Here is a 24454-nt window from a genome sequence, read left to right on the forward strand (position 1 = left end):
AATATAATGACCAATGACACTATGAAGAAACTGCACCACCAACTAGTATGCAAAATAAACAGATAGCATCATGATGACAGGATAAAATTTACACATACAATATTAATCTGAAATGTAAATGGGCTAAATGCCCCAATTAAAAGACACAGACTGGCAAATTGGATAGAGAGTCAAGACCCATAGGTGTGATGTATTCAGGAGACACACATGTGCAAAGATACACATAGGTTCAAAATAAAGAGATGGTGAAAAATTTACCAAGCAAATGGAAAGAGAGGAAAGAAAAAGCAGGATTTCTTAAAGACCTACAAAGAGACTTAGACTTTCACACAATAATAGTGGGAGACTTTAATACCCCAATTTCAATATTAGACTGATCAACAAGACATAAAATTAACAAGGATTATCAGGACTTGAATACAGCTCTGGATCAAGCGGACCTAATAGACATCTACAGAACTCTCCACCCCAAATCAACAGAATATACATTATTCTCAGTACCACATGGCACTTATTCTGAAACTGACCACATAATTAGAAGTAAAACACTCCTGGGCAAATGTAAAAGAACTGAAATCACCACAGTCTCTCACAACACAGTGCAATCAAATTAGAACTCAGGATTAGGACTCTTACTCAAAACCACACAATTACAATTTAACAACATGCTCCTGAATGACTCCTGGGTAAATAATGAAATTAAGACAAAAATCAAGATGTTATTTGAAATCAATGAAAACAAAAAGACAATATACCAGAATCTCTAGGATGTGGCTAAAGCAGTGTTAAGAGGGAAATTTAAGCATTAAATGCCCACATTGGAAAGCTGGGAAGATCTCAAATCAACACCCTAACATCACAATTAAAACAGATAGAGGCCAGGAGTGGTGGCTCATACCTGTAATCCCAGCACTTTGGGAGACCAAGATAGGTGGATCATCTGAGGTCAGGAGTTTGAGACCAGCCTGACGTACATGGTGAAACCCTATCTCTACTAAAAATACAAAAAAAAAAAAAAAATTAGCTGGGCATGGTGGTGCAAGCCTGTAATTCTAGCTACTTGGGAGGCTGAGGCAGGAGCATTGCTTAAACCTGAGAGGCAGAGGTTGCAGTGAGCCAAGATCATGCCATGGCACTCCAACCTGGGCTACAAGAGTGAAAATCCATTTCATAAACGAGCAAAAAAAAAAAAGGACTAGAGAAGCAAGAGCAAACAAATCTGAAAGCTAGCAGAAGGCAAGAAATAACTAAGATCAGCACAGAACAAAAAACCCTCCAAAAAATCAGTGAATCCAAGAGGTGTTTTTTTTTTTTTGGAAAAAACTAACAAAATAGATAAAGTGCTAGCTGGACTAATAAGGAAGAAAAGAGAGAAGAATCAAATAGACACAACAAAAAATGATAAAGTAGATGTCACAAACTACAGTAAGAGAATACTATAAACAACTCTATGCAAATGAACTACAAAATCTAGAAGAAATGGAAAAATTCCTAGACACATATACCCTCACAAGACAACCAGGGAGAATTCAAATCAACATTATGAAAATGGCCATACTGCCCAAAGTAACTTATATATTCAATGCTTTTCCATCAAACTACCATTGACATTCTTCATGGAATTAGAAAAAAACTACCTTAAATTTCATATGGAACCAAAAAAAGAGCACATACAGCCAAGACAAGCCTAAGCAAAAGAACAAAGCTAGAGGCATCATGCTACCTGACTTCAAACTATACTACAAGGTGACAGAAACCAAAACGGCATGTTACTGGTACCAAAACAGACATAAAGAACAATGATACATAACAGAGACCTCAGAAATAACACCACACATCTACAACTACAACCATTTGCTCTTCAACAAACCTGACAAAAACAAGTAATGGGGAAAGGATTCCCTATTTAAGAAACGGTTCTGGGAAAATTGGCTAGCCATATGCAGAAAACTGAAACTGGACCCCTTCCTTATGTCTTATACAAATTAACTGAATATGGATTAAAGACTTAAATGTAAAACTCAAAAGCATAAAAACTGTAGAAGAAAACCTAGGCAATACCATTCAGGACATAGGCCTGGGCAAAGACTTCATTACTAAAACACCAAAAGCAATCATATCAAAAGCCAAAATTGACAAATGGGATCTAATTAAACTAAAGAGCTTCTGCAGAGCAAAAGAAACTATCATCAGGGAGAACAGGCAACCTACAGAAATGGAGAAAATTTTTGCAATCTATTCATCTGACAAAGGTCTAATATCCAGAATCTACAAGGAATTTAAACAAATTTACAAGAAACAAAAAACAACCCCATCAAAAAGTGGACAAAGGATATGAACAGACACTTCTCAAAAGAAGATATTTATGCAGCCAACAAACATATGAAAAAAAAGGTCAACATCACTGATCATTAGAGCAATGCAAATCAAAACCACAATGAGATAGCATGTCACTCCAGTCAGAATGGCGATTATTAAAGTCAAGAAACAATAGATGCTGACAAGGCTGTGGAGAAATAGGAACACTTTCACACTGTTGATGGGAATGTAAGTTAGTTCAACTGTTGTGGAAGACAGTGTGGTGATTCCTCAAGTATTTAGAACCAGAAATACCATTTGACCCAGCAATTCCATTACTGAGTATATACCCAAAGGAATATAAATCATTCTACTATAAAAATGCATGCACACATATGTTTATTGCAGCACTATTCACAATAGCAAAGACATGGAACTAACCCAAATGCCCATCAGTGATAGACTGGATAAAGAAAATGTGGTACAAATATGCCACGAGATACTATGCAGCCAGAAAAAGTAATGAGATCATGTCCTTTGCAGGGAGATAGATGAAGTTGGAAGCCAACATTCTCAGCAAACTAACACAGGAAAAGAAAACCAAACATTGCATGTTCTCACTCATAAGTGGGAGTTGAATAATGAGAACACATGTACACAGGGAGGGAAACAAGACACACTGGGACCAGTTAGGGGATGAGGGGCGAGGAGGGGAAGGCATTAGGACAAATAGCAAATGCATGTGGGGATTAAACCTAGAAGACGGGTTGATAGGTGCAACAAACCACTATGGCACACGTATACCTATGAAACAAACCTACACATTCTACACTTGTATCCTGGAACTTAAGGTAAAATAAAAGAATTAAAAAAAAAAGATTTTACCCCTCAACCATGCAATCATAATAAAAGTCCTCTTGTTATAACTGGTAACACTGAGTTTCCAATAAAGTATATGGAATCACCACAAAATTCAAGAGACTAATTCAGACTGGAGAAGCAGTTGGTAAGAGATTAAAAGTGAAAATGCCATTGAGTTGGTTACTAAAGGATGGGTAATAAAAGGATAAATTTTACTAGTGGTTGTGCAGTTCATGCACTGTATGATGAGGACAAATAGGTAGGAGACAAGGATACACACAGCCAAGAATCAGCCACTTGTGAGGCACCTCCCTGGAGAAAAAAACTGCCTTTTCCTTCACATGTAGGCACTACCTTCTCACCAATTAGAACACAGCAAAGCATTCTGATTTGCACAATAATGTAGAGGCTTGTGTTGCATAATAATATCTAGACAACATTAACATTGTAAGTTTGTAGTGCTTTTGAGAAGTATATATTAGAGAAAAAAGGGGATAGTATCAGTAAAGCCATAGGAATAAGAGAGTATAAAGTTGGGTAGGGAGTAAAGAATAGTCTGTTTAGAGCAGAGTGCTGCTAGGGGTTGGAGGGAGGAAGTTATAGCAGAAAATTTAGTGTGAGGTAAGTCTACACTAGAAAGAACAGAGCACATTATCTGAAATGCCATTTAGAACAAATTCAGTTTTATTCTGTGAAAAACTGCAAGCTATTAATATGTTTAAATAGAAAGTTATGTGATCAGAATTTTATTTTAAAGACAGTTGAGGGGGATCGATCCAAGATGGCCACTTAAGAGGAAGTCGGGATTGCAGCTCCGAGAGAAGGCGCAGAGGGTGAGTGGACGCCGCATTTCCAGACGGACTTTTACTGCCCACAGACCAGGAGATTCACAGGAGGAAAAGCCCCACGGGTCTCCAGCGCCGCTGGTTTGAGCGGAGTGGCCGCTCAGCCTACGCCCTGGAGCGGGGGGCAGTGGCTTCTTGCGCAGAGCGAGAGAGACAGAGTTCCCTCTGAGCCAGAAAGGGGAGCTGAAGCAGGGAGCCAAGCCAGGAGACCCCCGGGCAAGGGAGTGCCACGAATCTCAGAGCCGCTGCTTCGGCTGACGCAGCGGCACACAGGGCAGCGGATTTTAATTGCACGGAGAAGCTCCCCGCATTCTCAGCGCCGCTGGTTGGACCGGAGCAGCCGCTCGGCCTGCACGGGGGGCGGGGAGCAGCGGCTCCTTGAACAAAGTGAACGAGTCTGTGTCCCCTCTGGGCCAGCAAGGGGAACTGTGGCAAGGAGGCAAGCCAAGAGATTACAGGACAAAGAGGGCCCCTCTGGAAACACGGCTGAACCCGGGACGGTCCAGCTCTGTGGGGGAGGGGCGTCCTCCATCGGGAAACACCCTGCAGTTCCCGGGGCAATTTTCCGTAACCAAGACAACCCGCCACTACAGAGACTCCGTCACTACAGGGGCGGGCCAGCATAGCGGAAGCAGTTCTAACTACACCCACAGGACTGCAGGGAAGCTCACACGGAAGCTGGGCGGAGCCCACAGCAGCTCAGCGAAGCCTCTGCAGGCTGAGTGTGACTAGACTGCCACCTTGTGGGCAGGGAAAACGGTAGCAACACAGCTGAAAAACAAAGGCCAGAACACCTGGGGAGAAGAAAAGGGGGTTTATGAGTTCAGCTGCTGCAGACTTAAAATTACCAAAATCAGAAAGACAGCAACTACAAAGTCAATAGGCGGATAAATCCACAAAGATGGGAAGAAACCAGCGCAAAAAGGATGAAAACACCCAAAACCAGAACACCTCTCCCCCTACAAGGCAGCATAACTCCTCACCAGCACGAGAACAAGACTGGACGGAGAATGAGTGTGATGAAATGACAGAATCAGCTTTCAGAAAATGGATAATAAGAAACTTCTGTGAGCTAAAAGAACATGTTCTAACCCAATGCAAAGAAACTAAGAACCTTGAAAAAAGACTTGATGAAATGCTAACGAGAATGGACAACTTAGAGAGGAATATGAATGAATTGATGGAGTTGAAAAACACAACACGAGAACTTCACGAAGCATTGTACAAGTTTCAACAGCAGAATTGACCAAGCAGAAGAAAGGATATCAGAAGTTGAAGATCAACTCAATGAAATAAAACGAGAAGAGAAGATTAGAGAAAACAAGGTAAAAAGGAATGAACAGAGTCAACAAGAAATATGGGACTACGTGAAAAGACCTAATCTGCGTTTGATAGGTGTACCTGAATTTGACGAAGAGAATGCATCCAAGCTGGAAAATACTCTTCAGGATATTATCCAGGAAAACTTCCCCAACCAAGCAAGGCAGGCCAATATTCAAGTCCAGGAAATACAGAGAACACCACAAAGATATTCCTCTAGAAGAGCAACCCCAAGGCACATAATCATCAGATTCACCAGGGTTGAAATGAAGGAGAAAATACTAAGGGCAGCCAGAGAGAAAGGTCGGGTTACCCACAAAGGGAAACCCATCAGACTCACAGCAGATCTCTCAGCAGAAACCCTACAGGCCAGAAGAGAGTGGGGGCCGATATTCAACATCCTTAAAGAAAAGAACTTTCAACCCAGAATTTCATATCCAGCCAAACTAAGCTTCATAAGTGAAGGAAAAATAAAATCCTTTGTGAACAAGCAAGTACTCACAGATTTCATCACCACCAGACCAGCTTTACAAGAGCTCCTGAAGGAGACACTACACATAGAAAAAAACAACCAGCACCAGCCACTCCAAAAACGCACGAAATGGTAAAGAGCAGCAACACAATGAAGAATCTCCATCAACCAAAGGGCAAAACAGCCAGCTAGCATCAAAATGACAGGACCAAACTCACACATAACAATATTAACCCTAAATGTAAATGGACTAAATGCCCCAATCAAAAGACACAGACTGGCAAATTGGATAAAAAGCCAAAACCCATCAGTGTGCTGTATCCAGGAAACCCACCTCACATGCAAGGGTACACAAAGGCTCAAAATAAAGGGATGGAGGAAGATTTACCAAGCAAATGGAGAGCAAAAAAAAGCAGGAGTTGCAATTCTCCTCTCTGATAAAATAGACTTTAAAGCAACAAAGATCAAAAGAGACAAAGAAGGACATTACATGATGGTAAAAGGATCAATACAACAAGAAGAGCTAACGATCCTAAATATATATGCACCTAATACAGGAGCACCCAGATACATAAGGCAAGTTCTCAAAAAATTACAAAGAGACATAGACTCCCACACATTAATACTGGGAGACTTCAACACACCATTGTCAATATTAGACAGATCAACGAGACAGAAAATTAATAAGGATATCCAGGACTTGAACTCAGACCTGGAACAAGCAAACCTAATAGATATTTACAGAACTCTCCAGCCCAAATCCAGAGAATATACATTCTTCTCAGCACCACATCACACCTACTCTAAAATTGACCACATAATTGGAAGTAAATCACTCCTCAGCAAATGCAAAAGAACAGAAACCATAACAAACAGTCTCTCAGACCACAGTGCAATCAAGTTAGAACTCAGAATTCAGAAGCCAACCCAGAACCGCACAGCCTCATGGAAATTGAACAACTTTCTCCTGAATGTTGACTGGATAAACACTGAAATGAAGGCAGAAATAAAGATGTTCTTCGAAACCAACGAGAATGAAGACACCACATACCAGAATCTCTGGGACACATTTAAAGCAGTCTCTAGAGGAAAATATATAGCAATAAGTGCCCACATGAGAAGAAAGGAGAGAACTAAAATTGACACCCTATCGTCAAAATTGAAAGAGCTAGAGGAGCAAGATCAAAAAAACTCAAAACCTAGCAGAAGACAAGAAATAACTAAGATCAAAGCAGAAATGAAGGAGATAGAGACACGAAAAACCCTACAAAAAATCAATAAATCCAGGAGCTGGTTTTTTGAAAAGATCAACAAAATAGACAGACCACTAGCCAGACTAATAAAAAAGAAAAGAGAGAATAACCAAATAGATGCAATAAAAAATGATAAAGGGGATATCACCACAGATGCCACAGAAATTCAAACCATCATCAGAGATTATTACAAACAACTCTATGCACATAAATTAGAAAACCTGGAAGAAATGGATAAATTCCTGGACAGTAGTCTCCTCCCATGCCTAAACCAGGAAGAAGTCGAAACCCTGAATAGACCAATAACAAGGTCTGAAGTCGAGGCAGCAATTAAGAGCCTACCACCCAAAAAAAGCCCAGGCCCAGATGGTCTCACAGCCGAATTCTACCAGACATACAAAGAGGAACTGGTACCATTCCTACTGAAACTATTCCAAATAATCCAAAAAGAGGGAATCCTTCCCAAATCATTTTATGAGACCAACATCATCCTAATACCAAAACCCGGCAGAGACTCAACAAGAAAAGAAAACTACAGGCCAATATCCATGATGAACATAGATGCAAAAATCTTCAATAAAATACTGGCAAGCCGATTACAACAGCACATCAAAAAGCTTATCCACAATGATCAAGTAGGATTCATCCCGGGGATGCAAGGCTGGTTCAATATACGCAAGTCTATAAATGTAATTCACCACATAAACAGAACCAAAGACAAAAGCCACATGATTATCTCAATTGATGCAGAGAAGGCCTTCGACAAAATTCAACAGCCCTTTATGCTAAAAACTCTCAATAAACTAGGTATCGACGGAACGTATCTCAAAATAATAAAAGCTATTTATGACAAACCGACAGCCAATATCATACTGAATGGGCAAAAACTGGAAGCATTCCCTTTGAAATCTGGCACTAGACAAGGATGCCCTCTCTCACCACTCCTATTCAATATAGTACTGGAAGTTCTCGCCAGAGCAATCAGGCAAGAAAAAGAAATAAAGGGTATTCAATTAGGAAAGGAGGAAGTCAAATTGTCTCTATTTGCAGACGACATGATTGTATATCTAGAAGACCCTATCACCTCAGCCCAAAATCTCCTGAAACTGATAAGCAACTTCAGCAAAGTCTCAGGATACAAAATCAACATGCAAAAATCACAAGCATTCCTATACACCAATAACAGACTGAAAGAGAGCCAAATCAAGAACGAACTGCCATTCACAATTGCTACAAAGAGAATAAAATACCTAGGAATACAACTAACAAGGAACGTAAAGGACCTCTTCAAGGAGAACTACAAATCACTGCTCAATGAAATAAGAGAGGACACAAACAGATGGAGAAACATTCCATGTTCATGGTTAGGAAGAATTAATATCGTGAAAATGGCCATACTGCCCAAAGTAATTTACAGATTCAACGCTATCCCCATCAAGCTACCAATGACCTTCTTCACAGAACTGGAAAAAACCACCTTAAACTTCATATGGAACCAAAAGAGAGCCCGCATAGCCAAGTCAATTCTAAGCAAAAAGAACAAAGCAGGAGGCATCACACTACCGGACTTCAAACTCTACTACAAGGCTACAGTAATCAAAACAGCATGGTACTGGTACCAAAACAGAGATATAGACCAATGGAACAGAACAGAGACGTCGGAGGCGACACAACATATCTACAACCACCTGATCTTTGACAAACCTGAAAAAAACAATCAATGGGGAAAGGATACCATGTTCAATAAGTGGTGTTGGGAAAACTGGCTAGCCATATGCAGAAAGCAGAAACTGGACCCCTTCCTGACACCTTACACTAAAATTGACTCCAGATGGATTAAAGACTTAAACATAAGACGTAACACCATAAAAACACTAGAAGGAAACCTAGGCAAAACCATTCAGGACATAGGCGTAGGCAAGGACTTTATGACCAAAACACCAAAAGCATTGGCAACAAAAGCCAAAATAGACAAATGGGACCTAATCAAACTCCACAGCTTTTGCACGGCAAAAGAAACAGTCAGTAGAGTGAATCGGCAACCAACAGAATGGGAAAAAATTTTTGCAGCCTACCCGTCTGACAAAGGGCTGATATCCAGAATTTACAATGAACTAAAAAAGATTTACAAGAAAAAAACAAACAAGCCCATTCAAAAATGGGCGAAGGATATGAACAGATACTTTACAAAAGAAGACATACATGAGGCCAACAAACATATGAAAAAATGCTCATCATCACTGGTCATTAGAGAAATGCAAATCAAAACTACATTGAGATACCATCTCACGCCAGTTAGAATGGCGATCATTAAAAAATCTGGAGACAACAGATGCTGGAGAGGATGTGGAGAAATAGGAACACTTTTACACTGTTGGTGGGAGTGTAAATTAGTTCAACCACTGTGGAAAACAGTGTGGCGATTCCTCAAGGACCTAGAAATAGAAATTCCATTTGACCCAGCAATCCCATTACTGGGCATATATCCAAAGGATTATAAATCGTTCTACTATAAGGACACATGCACACGAATGTTCATTGCAGCACAGTTTACAATAGCAAAGACCTGGAACCAGCCCAAATGCCCATTGATGATAGACTGGACAGGAAAAATGTGGCACATATACACCATGGAATATTATGCAGCCATTAAAAAGGAGGAGTTCACATCCTTCGTAGGGACATGGATGAACCTGGAAACCATCATTCTCAGCAAACTGACACAAGAACACAAAATCAAACACCACATGTTCTCACTCATAGGCGGGTGTTGAACAAGGAGAACACATGGACACAGGGAGCACTATACACGGGGGTCTGTTGGGGGGGAGGGGGGATAGTGGGGGGGTGGGGAGTTGGGGAGGGATAGCATGGGGAGAGATGCCAGATGTGGGTGAGGGGGAGGGAGGCAGCAAATCATACTGCCAGGTGTGCACCTGTGCAACAACCTTGCGTGTTATTCACATGTACCCCAAAACCTAAAATGCAATTAAAAAAAAAAAAAAAAAAAAAAAAGACAGTTGAGGTTTGTGGGCCACAGAAAAGACTTGGATTGAAGAAAAGATGGAGAATAGGGATGAGGATCTCAATTGGAAGAATAATGGAAATTGGTAGAGAGACTATGAAAGCCTGAGTTAGAATAGAAGTGGTAGTACTGAAAAGGAAGGATCCTTTTGAGACTCCTTTTTGAAGTACAGTGAGTAGGAAAACATATTATGTGTAATCAATGAAGACTGAGGCTGTTAGCACTGGTCAAGAGGCTGATGATGATGCCATTTATAATGAGAACAACTCATAACCAAGAGGTAGGTTTTGTTGCACGTCGTGGAGAGATGGAGAAAGACAGAGTTATTTTATTGCCCTATCTTTGGTAATACATTAGTACATTATTTGTCCTTTGTTTTAATTTTTCAAAGTAGAATATACTATGTCATAAACAAAATACTATTAGATCTTAACATTTAGTGTTATTTACATGTAATTGACTTAAATGTTTCTATTATTTCTAAACTGTACCTACCTTACTTTTTTAATTTCTTTAAGTAAATTCTTTCCAGTTTTTTCTGTTTTTAGTTTTTGCTTAACAATTAGGCTTTTCTCTTTTAGAACAGCTTCATTCTTCTTCATTCTGTCAACTTTAAGTAGTCCTCTGGTCAAAAGAGTGCGTTCATTATTTAAGTTTTGAACTAATAAACGCTCTGCAGCCTTTTGGGATTTTTCTTTTAGAAACAGAGCTCTCCTCTCTCTAGTTTTTTCAAGGTAGTTGAATCTGTTTTGCCAAACTTGTCGTAAACCGTTCTGAATTGTCTCATTGTTTTCTTTAATTAGTTTTTGTGTAGCACATATTTTCTCATTCAAATATTTACTAACAGTTACTCTACCTCTTTCTTGAGCAAGTTGTGCCATGGCTACAACTCTCACTTTTTCTTTATGGCATTCCTGCTTATTTTGTTCTGTGTAATATTTGTCAATATCAACAAGCGTTTGGAGTTTCATACCAGCTCTTTGTGTTTCAAAAAACTCTTTTATGTTTCTCTCCACTGGTGGGTCTTTTTTAATGATTGGCTTTAGAGGAGTAGTAAACAATGGCTGAGGATACTCAAGAAAAAAATCCTGTTTTTTCTCTTTCAAAACTGTAGCATTCTTCAATGAACCTAAAGTATATATGGGTAGTTTGAAAACTGATATCCTAAAACTGGTATCCAATTTTTCATCCACAAATTCATCTTTAGAGTCATGACCTACATCAAACAGAAGACAAATATTATACGTTATACAAGAGCTAAGCACATTTTATTTCCTGTCCACATAGTTTTGAAAGCTATATCAATAAAATTGATAAGAACCTGTTAATTACTAAGAAGAATTTTTTCCAAGTACCTTTTCAACCTGTGATTTAACAGTGACTTTGGAAAAGAAAATCACTATTAAAACATTTTCACAGAGAAATTCACTGAATCTAATTCTTATATTTTCTGTATTATCTTCCACAATTGTTTAACTTACACTGACTCAATAGCAGCATCTTATCACATACTTAGTACTACTTAATCGCACACATTATTTTTTCATATAGTTTGCTAAAAGAAACAAAGTTTAATTAAGCAAAGAACAATTCATGAAATGGGTAGCACCCAGAACCAGTGAAAATTTAGAAAATTCTGCTTTCAAAGGTTTGCTTCCAGTTTTTGCCCATTCAGTATGATATTGGCTGTGGGTTTGTCCTGTTCAACACAGCACTGGAAGTTCTGGCCAGGGCAATCAGGCAAGAAAAAGAAATAAAGGGTATTCAATTGAGAAAAGAGGATGTCAAATTGTCTCTACTTGCAGATGATCATGAGTGAACTCCCACTCACAATTGCTACAAAGAGAATAAAACACATAGGAATACAACTTAAAAGGGATGTAAAGGACCTCTTCAAGGAGAACTACAAACCACTGCTCAAGGAAATAAGAGAGGACACCAACAGATGGGAAAACATTCCATGCTTATGGTTAGGAAGAATCAATATCGTGAAAATGGCCATACTTCTGAGAGTAATTTATAAATTCAGAGCTATCCCCATCAAGCTACCATTGACCTTCTACACAGAATTGGGGAAAAAAAACCTTAAACTTCATATGGTACCAAAAGAGAGCATGCGTAGCCAAGACAATCCTAAGCAAAAAAAAAAAAAGAAAAAAGAAAAAAAAAAACAAAACAAGCTGGAGGCATCCCACAACCTGACTTCAATCTATACTACAAGGCTATAGTAATCAAAACAGCATGGTACTGGTACCAAAACAGACATATAGACCAATGGAACAGAATAGAGACCTCAGAAGTAATGTCACATATCTATAACCATCTAATTTTTGACAAACTTGACAAAAACAAGCAATGGGGAAAGGATTCCCTATTTAATAAATGGTGCTGGGAAAACTGGCTAGCCATATGCAGAAAGCTGAAACTGGGTCCCTTCCTTACACCTTATACAAAAATTAACTCCAAATGGATTAAAGATTTAAGCATAAGACCTAATACCATAAAAATCCTAGAAGAAAACCTAGGCAATACCATTCAGGACCTAGGCATAGGCAAGAAGTTCATGACTAAAACACCAAAAGCAATGGCAACAAAAGCCAAAATAGGCAATTGGGAACTAATTAAACTAAAGAGATTCTGCACAGCAAAAGAAACTATCATTAGAGTGAACCAGCAACCAACAGAATGGGAAAAAAATTTTGCAATCTACCCATCTGACAAAGGGCTAATCATCAGAATCTACAAAGAACTCAACCAAATTTATGAGAAAAAAACAAACAACCCCATGAAAAAGTGGGCCAAGAATATGAACAGACACTTTTCAAAAGACGACATTTATGCAGCCCACAAACATACGAGAAAAAGCTCATCATCACTGGTCATTAGAGAAATGCAAATCAAAACCACATTGAGATACCATCTCATGCCAGTTAGAATGGCGATCATTAAATAATCATGAGACAACAGATGCTAGGGAGGATGTGGGGAAATCGGAACACTTTTACGCTGTTGGTGAGAGTGTATTAGTTCAACCATTGTGGAAGACAGTGTAGAGATTCCTCAAGGATATGGAAATAGAAATACCATTTGACCCAGCAATCTCATCACTAGGCATATACCCAGTGGATTATAAAACATTCTATTATAAAGACACATGTACATGTATGTTTACTGTAGCACTGTTTACGATAGCAAAGACTTGGAACCAACCCAAATGCCCATCAATGTTAGACTGGATAAGGAAAATGTGGCACATATGCACCACAGAATACTATGCAGCCATAAAAAAGGATGAATTCATGTCCTTTGCAGGGACATGGATGAAGCTGGAGACCATCATTCTCAGCAGACTGACACAGTAACAGAAAACCAAACAGCAAGAAAATTCTACAGCAAAGTAGGAGATTAAGTCTAGCAAGTAGAAAAAGCAGTCAATGTGTCAGGATACAAAGCCAAAGTGTCCAGAAATAAACACAAAATGTTTTGGTCTAAAGCAAGACACTGGGGACCCAAAGAGTCAAAAGTCAGAGTCTCTCATTACCTGGTTGGACAACAACCCATTAGCACTTTTAAAAGTCTCCTAATTTCTTTCTTTGTTTTCAGAATCTCTGTTTCAAGAAATCACTCACTGCTATAATATTTATCTTTCTTAAATAGAGTTCTAATAACATTGTACCTTACACACAAAGAAAGAAGGACAAAATCTTCATGGTTTTCCACCCAAAGGCTGAAGAATATTTTCCACTTTTAGCCTAGGATTATAGAATACCAGAAAAAAGCAACGTATTTTCTGCTACACATACACCATGTCTTATCACCATTGGGCCTTTACTTCTATTATCTTAGGTTTTGTTCAGTATGCTGTTTTTCTTTTCTATATCTGTTCATATTCTATGCATTCTTCAGGTCTTTTAACATGTCATATTTTCCTTATTGTTTAAACAAGAATTGATATGTTTTATACTATCACATTTTTTTCTTATAGAATTTATTATATTCCACTTACATTATATCTTTATGTAGTAGTTTTTAGTTACAGTATCAAACGATACTTCTTAGGAGTAAGGATCTATTCCTTTGGTCTTTGATGATACATTCCTAGCCCCTAGCCTACTATTTTGCACAGTTTGGTTTGTGAGGCAATCTAGTTTAGATATGTGTCCCCTCCAAATCTCATGCTGAAATACAATCCCCAACGTTGGAGATTGGGGCTGGTGGGAGGTGTTTGGGTCATGGGGTAGATCCCTCATGATTGGCTGGGTGTCCTCTCATGGTAATGAGTGAGCTCTTGCTCTGTAATTCATATGAGAGCTGGTTGTTTAAAAAAGCCTGGCACCTCTGTCTCCATGTCATATGCCAGCTCTCACTTCACTTTCTGTCATAATTTTAAGCTTTCTAAGGCTTCACCAGAAGCTGAGCAGAAGTTGGCACCATGCTTACCATGAGTCTGCAGAATCATGAGCCAAAATTGCCTAATTTTTTTTTATAAATTGCCTAAAATTGGGCATTTATTTATAGCAATGAAAAATATGAGAGGATGAGGTTAGTTAAATACTACTAAATATTGTCCATAAGTACATATTTTGAATGAATGCATAGACAAATGAGAGGAGAAATCTGCTACTCAAGAATAATGTCACTTGTATAGTGGCTGAAAACCTGGAAATTGGAAATTTGAAAATGATAGACTTAAGTTGAAATAAACAATTATGATTAATCAATAATTAAATTAAATGTTAATGGCCTAAACATTCAAATAAAAAGTCAGAGATTATCAGAATAAATTTTTAAAAAGCAAGATATATCAAATATTGCCTTAAGAGACATGCTTTTATTTCTTTTTTGTTTGCTTTATAAAAGTTACTATAATACAATAGTACATAGTATTAAATTCACAAAAAATATGAACAAATATTTATAGCAAGACATACTCACAATGAAAACACTTCTGTTGGGGGGAAATAGGGGAGGGACAGAGAGGGGTGGGGAGTTGGGGAGAGATAGCATAGGGAGAAATGCCAGATATAGGTGAAGGGGAGGAAGGCAGCAAATCACACTGCCACGTATGCACCTATGTAACAATCTTGCATGTTCTTCACATGTACCCCAAAACCTAAAACGCAAAAAAAAAAGAAAACTTCTAATCAAGTTACATTTGGATGACACAGGCTATACACACAAACATGCCTAAAACTTATTGGTTCTCTTACTTAATGGGGGAGAGAGGGAGAGAAAAGAAAACAAAAAATAGCAGAAACCCTCAACTCTTCAAAAGCAGAGATTTGTTCAATGAAAAATGAAGGCGTTGAAAGAAAAATGACGAGAAGGATCCAAGATGGCCGATTAGGAGGAAGTCGGGATTGCAGCTCCGAGAGAAGGCGCAGAGGGTGAGTGGACGCCGCATTTCCAGACGGATTTTTTACTGCCCACAGACCAGGAGATTCACAGGAGGAGGAGCCCCACGGGTCACCAGTGCTGCTGGTTTGAGCGGTGAGGCCGCTCGGCCTAAGCCCTGGGGCAGGGAGCAGTGGCTCGTTGTACAGAGTGAGAGCGACTGAGCCCCCTCTGAGCCAGTAAGGGGAGCTGAAGCAGGGATCCAAGCCAAGAGACTCCCAGGCAAGGGCGCGCCACGAATCTCAGAGCCGCTGCTTTGGCTGCTTTGGCTGATGCAGCGGCTCACAGGGCAGTGGATTTTTACTGCCCACAGGCCAGGAGATTCACAGGTGGAGGAACCCCACGGGTTGCCAGCGCCACTGGTTGGACTGGTGAGGCCACTCGGCCTGCACCTGGGGCAGGGAGGAGCAGCTCCTTGTGCAGAGTGAGCGAAACTGGGTCCCCACTGTGCCAGCAAAGGGAGCTGAAGCAGGGAGTCAAGCCAAGAGATTCCCGGGCAAAGAGGTCGCCACTGGAAACACGGCTGAACCCGGGACGGTCCAGCTCTGTGGAGAAGGGGCAACCCCCACTGGGAAACACCCTGCAGTTCCCAGGGCAATTTACCGTAACCAAGACAACCCGCCACTACAGAGACTCTGTCACTACAGGGGTGGGCCAGCATAGCGGAAGCAGTTCTAACTACACCCATATAAACAGGATTGCAGGGAAGTTCACACGGAACCTGGGCGGAGCCCACAGCAGCTCAGCGAAGCCTCTGCAGGCTGAGTGTGACTAGGCTGCCACCTTGTGGGCAGGGAAATCAACTGCAAGCCAGAGGAATATCATAAAGCCCTAACTCCTCAGGACAGAACACCTGAGGGGAAGAAAAGGGGGTTTATGAGTTCAGCTACTGCAGACTTAAAATTACCAAAATCAGAAAGACAGCAACTACAAAGTCGATAGGTGGATGAATCCACAAAGATGAGAAGAAACCAGGGCAAAAAGGATGAAAACACCCAAAACCGGAACACTTCTCCTCCTACAAGGGAGCACAACTCCTCACCAGCAAGGGAACAAGACTGGATGGAGAATGAGTGTGATGAAATGACAGAATCAGCTTTCAGAAAGTGGATATTAAGAAACTTCCGTGAGCTAAAAGAACATGTTCTAACCCAATGCAAAGAAACTAAGAACCTTGAAAAAAGACTTGATGAAATGTTAACAAGAATGGACAACTTAGAGAGAACTATGAGCGAATTGATGGAGCTGAAAAACACGAGAACTTCATGAAGCATGCACAAGTTTCAACAGCCAAATTGACCAAGCAGAAGAAAGGATATCAGAGGTTGAAGATCAACTCAATGAAATAAAATGAGAAGGCAAGATTAGATAAAACAGGGTAAAAAGAAATGAACAGAGTCAACAAGAAATATGGGACTATGTGAAAAGACCTAATCTATGATTGATAGGTGTACCTGAATGTGACGAAGAGAATACATCCAAGCTGGAAAATACTTTTCAGGATATTATCCAGGAAAACTTCCCCAACCAAGCAAGGCAGGCCACTATTCAAGTCCAGGAAATACAGAGAACACCACAAAGATATTCCTCTAGAAGAGCAACCCAAAGGCACGTAATCATCAGATTCACCAGGGTTGAAATGAAGGAGAAAATACTAAGGGCAGCCAGAGAGAAAGGTCGGGTTACCCACAAAGGGAAGCCCATCAGACTCACAGCAGATCTCTCAGCAGAAACCCTACAGGCCAGAAGGGAATGGGGGCCGATATTCAACATCCTTAAAGAAAAGAACTTGCAACCCAGAATTTCATATCCAGCCAAACTAAGCTTCATAAGTGAAGGAAAAATAAAATCCTTTGTGAACAAGCAAGCACTCAGAGATTTCATCACCACCAGACCGGCGTTACAAGAGCTCCTGAAGGAGGCACTACACATAGAAAAGAACAACCAGTACCAGCCACTCCAAAAATGCACGAAATGGTAAAGAGCATCAATACAATGAAGAATCTGCATCAACCAATGGGAAAAACAGCCAGCTAGCAACAAAAATGACAGGATCAAATTCACACATAACAATATTAACCCTAAACGTAAACGGACTAAATGCCCCAATCAAAAGACACAGACTGGCAAATTGGATAAAAAGCCAAAACCCATCAGTGTGCTGTATCCAGGAAACCCACCTCACATGCAAGGATACACAAAGGCTCAAAATAAAGGGATGGAGGAAGATTTACCAAGCAAATGGAGAGCAAAAAAAAGCAAGAGTTGCAATTCTCATCTCTGATAAAATAGACTTTAAAGCAACAAAGATCAAAAGAGACAAAGAAGGACATTACATAATGGTAAAAGGATCAATGCAACAAGAAGAGCTAACAATCCTAAATATATATGCACCTAATACAGGAGCACCCAGATACATAAGGCAAGTTCTTAAAGACTTACAAAGAGACCTAGACTCCCACACAATAATAGTGGGAGACTTCAACACACCATTGTCAATATTAGACAGATCAACGAGACAGAAAATTAACAAGGATATCCAGGACTTGAACTCAGACCTGGAACAAGCAAACCTAATAGACATTTACAGAACTCTCCACCCCAAATCCACAGAATATACATTCTTCTCAGCACCACATCACACCTACTCTAAAATTGACCACATAATTGGAAGTAAATCACTCCTCAGCAAATGCAAAAGAACAGAAACCATAACAAACAGTCTCTCAGACCACAGTGCAATCAAGTTAGAACTCAGAATTCAGAAGCCAACCCAGAACCGCACAGCCTCATGGAAATTGAACAACTTTCTCCTGAATGTTGACTGGATAAACACTGAAATGAAGGCAGAAATAAAGACATTGTTCGAAACTAACGAGAACAAAGACACCACATACCAGAATCTCTGGGACACATTTAAAGCAGTTTCTAGAGGAAAATATATATCAGTAAGTGCCCACATGAGAAAAAAGGAGAGATCTAAAATTGACACCCTGTCGTCAAAATTGAAAGAGCTAGAGGAGCAAGATCAAAAAAACTCAAAACCTAGCAGAAGACAAGAAATAACTAAGATCAAAGCAGAATTGAAGGAGATAGAGACACGAAAAACCCTTCAAAAAATCAATAAATCCAGGAGCTGGTTTTTTGAAAAGATCAACAAAATAGACAGACCACTAGCCAGACTAATAAAAAAGAAAAGAGAGAACAACCAAATAGATGCAATAAAAAATGATAAAGGGGATATCACCACAGATTGCACAGAAATTCAAACCAACATCAGAGATTATTACAAACAACTCTATGCACATAAACTAGAAAACCCGGAAGAAATGGATAAATTCCTGGACAGTTGCCTCCTCCCAAGCCTAAACCAGGAAGAAGTCGAAACCCTGAATAGACCAATAACAAGGTCTGAAGTCGAGGCAGCAATTAAGAGCCTACCACCCAAAAAAAGCCCAGGTCCAGATGGGTTCACAGCCGAATTCTACCAGACATACAAAGAGGAACTGGTACCATTCCTACTGAAACGATTCCAAATAATCCAAAAAGAGGGAATCCTTCCCAAATCATTTTATGAGACCAACATCATCCTAATACCAAAACCCGGCAGAGACTCAACAAGAAAAGAAAACTACAGGCCAATATCCATGATGAACATAGATGCAAAAATCTTCAATAAAATACAGGCAAGCCGATTGCAACAGCACATCAAAAAGCTTACCCACATTGATCAAGTAGGATTCATCCCGGGGATGCAAGGCTGGTTCAATATACGCAAGTCTATAAATGTAATTCACCACATAAACAGAACCAAAGACAAAAGCCACATGATTATCTCAATTGATGCAGAGAAGGCCTTCGACAAAATTCAACAGCCCTTTATGCTAAAAACTCTCAATAAACTAGGTATCGACGGAACGTACCTCAAAATAATAAAAGCTATTTATGACAAACCGACAGCCAATATCATACTGAATGGGCAAAAACTGGAAGCATTCCCTTTGAAATCTGGCACTAGACAAGGATGCCCTCTCTCACCACTCCTATTCAATATAGTACTGGAAGTTCTCGCCAGAGCAATCAGACAAGAAGAAGAAATAAAGGGTATTCAATTAGGAAAGGAGGAAGTCAAATTGTCTCTATTTGCAGACGACATGATTGTATATCTAGAAGACCCTATCACCTCAGCCCAAAATCTCCTGAAACTGATAAGCAACTTCAGCAAAGTCTCAGGATACAAAATCAATGTGCAAAAATCACAAGCATTCCTATACACCAATAACAGACTTAAAGAGAGCCAAATCAAGAACAAACTGCCATTCACAATTGCTACAAAGAGAACAAAATACCTAGGAATACAACTAACAAGGAACGTAAAGGACCTCTTCAAGGAGAACTACAAACCACTGCTCAACGAAATAAGAGAGGACACAAACAGATGGAGAAACATTCCATGTTCATGGTTAGGAAGAATTAATATCGTGAAAATGGCCATACTGCCCAAAGTAATTTACAGATTCAACGCTATCCCCATCAAGCTACCAATGACCTTCTTCACAGAACTGGAAAAAACCACCTTAAACTTCATATGGAACCAAAAGAGAGCCCGCATAGCCAAGTCAATCCTAAGCAAAAAGAACAAAGTGGGAGGCTTCACACTACCGGACATCAAACTCTACTACAAGGCTACAGTAATCAAAACAGCATGGTACTGGTACCAAAACAGAGATATAGACCAATGGAACAGAACAGAGGTGTCGGAGGCGACACAACATATCTACAACCACGTGATCTTTGACAAATATGATAAAAACAAGCAATGGGGAAAGGATTCCCTGTTCAATAAGTGGTGTTGGGAAAACTGGCTAGCCATATGCAGAAAGCAGAAATTTGACCCCTTCCTGACACCTTACACTAAAATTGACTCCAGATGGATTAAAGACTTAAACATAAGACGTAACACCATAAAAACACTAGAAGGAAACCTAGGCAAAACCATTCAGGACATAGGCGTAGGCAAGGACTTTATGACCAAAACACCAAAAGCATTGGTAACAAAAGCCAAAATAGACAAATGGGACCTAATCAAACTCCACAGCTTCTGCACGGCAAAAGAAACAGTCAATAGAGTGAATCGGCAACCAACAGAATGGGAAAAAATTTTTGCAGCCTACTCGTCCGACAAAGGGCTGATATCCAGAATTTACAACGAGCTAAAAAAGATATACAAGAAAAAAACAAACAAGCCCATTCAAAAATGGGCGAAGGATATGAACAGATACTTTACAAAAGAAGACATACATGAGGCCAACAAACATATGAAAAAATGCTCATCATCACTGGTCATTAGAGAAATGCAAATCAAAACTACATTGAGATACCATCTCACGCCAGTTAGAATGGCGATCATTAAAAAAACTGGAGACAACAGATGCTGGAGAGGATGTGGAGAAATAGGAACACTTTTACACTGTTGGTGGGAGTGTAAATTAGTTCAACCACTGTGGAAAACAGTGTGGCGATTCCTCAAGGACCCAGAAATAGAAATTCCATTTGACCCAGCAATCCCATTACTGGGCATATATCCAAAGGATTATAAATCGTTTTACTATAAGGACACATGCACACGAATGTTCATTGCAGCACAGTTTACAATAGCAAAGTCCTGGAACCAACCCAAATGCCCATCGATGAAAGAATGGACAGGAAAAATGTGGCACATATATACCATGGAATATTATGCAGCCATAAAAAACGAGGAGTTCGTGTCCTTTGTAGGGACATGGATGAACCTGGAAACCATCATTCTCAGCAACCTGACACAAGAACACAAAATCAAACACCACATGTTCTCACTCATAGGCGTGTGTTGAACAAGGAGAACACATGGACACAGGGAGGGGAGCACTATACACGGGTGTCTGTTGGGGGGAGTGGGGGGGACAGCGGGGGGGTGGGGAGTTGGGGAGGGATAGCATGGGGAGAAATGCCAGATATAGGTGAAGGGGAGGGAGGCAGGAAATCACACTGCCACATATACACCTATACAACAACCTTGCAGGTTTTTCACATGTACCCCAAAACCTAAAATGCAATAAAAATATAAATAAATTAAAAAAAAAGGAAAAATGACTCAACACATTTCTTGATTATTAGAAAGCATTCTGAGGCTGGCACAGGGGTTCTTGGGGAGAGGAGGGGCCTAGTTCCCTTAGTGAAGGCCAGCTGAGGTTAACACTGAGCACAAGGCTGGCCAAGATGAAGCCAGGGGAAGGGGCAAGGCAGATGTCCCTTCCCTGCTCTCCTCACATCCCCTCACTTTTTTTATGAAGGAGGGGATAGAATGGAGACAGCCCTTTGGGGGCTGTAAACGTAACTTAAATCAGAGATGTGCTTTTAATATAAAGACACAGGTTGAAAAAATTGCAAACAGCACAAATGTCTGATAAAAATATTAAATAAAACAAAGTCTCAGAAAAAGAGAAAGATTTTATAATAAAAGTCAATTAATCATAAATAAATACCAACAATAAATGTTTATGTGTTTTACAATGGAAACTCAAAATATGTGAAGCACAAAATGACAGAATTAAAGAGAGAAATAGATAATTCTATAATCATAGTAGGAGATACTATATTCCTTTCTTGGCAATTGATAGAACTATTTAAAAAAAATCAGTAATGATGTTGATTATCTCAGCATTATTATTAAACTCCTGATGTTTATGGAACATAATACCCTGTGACTGCAAAATGTACATTCTTTCCAATTTTACTTTGTATGTGTGCTAATAAATTTATGCCTTCCATAATTTAGGCTGTATGCTAGGGTATAAAACAAATCTCAATAAACATAAAAGATTTAAATCATACAAACTATGTTGTCATACCACCACAGAATTGCCTAAGAAATCAATAACAATATCTAAGAAAACTCCAAATACTTGGAAATTAAACAATGTGATTATAAATAATTCATTAGCAGCAGGAGAGAGGGAGAGGAAAAGAGAGAGAGAGAGTGAACAAAGGAGTACAGCACTTTAAAGCCATCAGCTCTCTGAGAACTCACTCCTTATCATGAGAATAGCATGGGAGAAACCAACCCCATGATCCAATAACCTTCCACCATGTCCCTCCCTGACACCTGGGAATTACTATTTGAGATGAAATTTGGGTGGAGACACAGAGTCAAACCATATTAGATGCTTACGGAAGTCAAGTAAGTTACCCAAGATTTTAGGGACTAGAAGGCAAAGCTATGATTCATATCCAGCTCCATTTGACCATGCTATTATTTTTATTGCCTCTATATCTATAATGCCAAATTTAAAAATCCTCTCTTTTAACAAATTTCCCATTATCACTCATAAAGGGTGTTATGGATTAAATGTTTATCCCTAGTGCCTCATTGATATATTGAAATTGTAACCCCCACATGGTGATGGTATTTGGAGCAGGAAGAGACCTTGGAGGTAATTACGTTATGAAGATTAAGCCCTCATGAATGGGATTAGTGCCCTAATAAAAGAGGCCTGAAAGAGGTCCTTCACCCTCTACCATCATGTGGGGACACAGTCAGAAGGCACCATGTATAAACCAGAAGGTAAGTTCTCAACAGACACCAAATTTGTTGGTGTCTTGATCTTGAACTTCCTAGCCTCCAGAATGATTTTTAAAAAAATCTGTTGCTTATAAACTACCCTGTTTATGGTATTTTGTTATAACAGCCCAAATGGACAAAGACAAAACCCCAAACCTAAGTGTGGCTTTATTAGTGGTGGGGCCCCTCGGAAAGTGATTAAGGTTAAATTTGGTCATAAGGGTGAAATCCTGATTCAACTGGGTTAGTTTTCCTGTAAGAAGAAATATCAGATAGCTCACTTTCCCTCTCCCACTATGCAAGCATATCAAAGAAAGGTCATATAAGTACCTAGCAAGATGGTGGTTTTCTATAAGGCAGAGAGCCCTCACTAGAAACTTACCAGGCTGGCATCCTTATCTCAGACAAAGACTCCAGAACTGTAAGAAAACAAATTTCTGTTCTTTAAGTCGCCCAGTCTGGAATTTTATTATGACACCTTGAACAAACTAACACAAAAGGAGTTCCCTCTCCTCTGTTTCTAAGTAAAGTTGCCCAACTGGTGTGCTGTGGCAAACTGGTATGTTATTAATGATAATAGGAGTGCTCAGAGACATTGATCACCCTAGTATGGTTATTTATTTCTATTTTGTTTCATTTTTAATTCATCCTAATGTGCTAATAAATCTTCTAATTTGGAGAAGGGAGGATAATGCTCCTAGAATATCCAGTGGACCATTTGTCCAGTCTCAGTTTTCACATCTCAATTTCAGTGTTTTTTAATGTAACAGATACCAATTTCCCCCATCACCTCCCAGCAGCTACTTAAAATTACATATGATCTCAATGAAGGACTAAGGAGCTTCTGACTTCCTATAATAACTTTGATTCATTCAACTAATAATTTATCTATCTATCCTTCCATCCATTTATTCATATTTTAGTTGCTTGCAAATTCTATGGAAATTCAGGTATCACTAATATAAAAGTAATTATTCAAACTTTCCTTAGTTCTTAATTTTTTTCTGTAAACTTCGTTTTCCTTGCTGTTTGACAGTTATTTTCCATGAATATTAACAGTCTGTCTTTAATCAAAAATGTTTTCTTTGCTAAATATACCAATCTAATAATAATATAAAGTATGAACAGTATATACGTAAAATTGAATGTTTGTGGAGTATAAGACACTTTCTAAAGAAAAGACATGAGGTATTTACTAAGAAATGCACTATCCCTGGGCTCACAAAGCTATTTTAGTGGAGAAGACAGATATGAAATTTATAAATAAGAAAATATCAAATAAATGCTCTGATGAAAATTAATTAGGATAAAATGGCAGTGAGAGGGTCTAGTAATTAGATTGGGTGTATAGAAATGGCTTTTTAGATGATATCTGATTTAATCCCA

The 24454-nt window shown here is 39.4% G+C and overlaps 1 protein-coding gene across 3 annotated transcripts in view; it reads right to left on the reverse strand.

Moving 5' to 3' along the window:
• LRRIQ3 (leucine rich repeats and IQ motif containing 3) overlaps window positions 1-24454 on the reverse strand; it is a 287561-nt gene that overhangs the window by 133737 nt on the left and 129370 nt on the right. For 2 of the 3 annotated variants that reach the window (XM_012442747.2, XM_012442746.2), the window contains one exon: window positions 10570-11290. The exons of the other annotated variant lie outside the window; for it this stretch is intronic. In XM_012442747.2, the coding sequence (XP_012298170.2) occupies window positions 10570-11290 (721 nt within the window). The remainder of the gene's footprint in view (window positions 1-10569; window positions 11291-24454) is intronic. 3 annotated transcript variants of the gene reach the window in all.

Source organism: Aotus nancymaae, unplaced genomic scaffold (genome assembly GCF_030222135.1).
Source record: "Aotus nancymaae isolate 86718 unplaced genomic scaffold, 86718_ANA_hifiasm-v0.15.2.pri h1tg000007l, whole genome shotgun sequence".
In the NCBI taxonomy this organism is placed as follows: Eukaryota; Metazoa; Chordata; class Mammalia; order Primates; family Aotidae; genus Aotus; species Aotus nancymaae.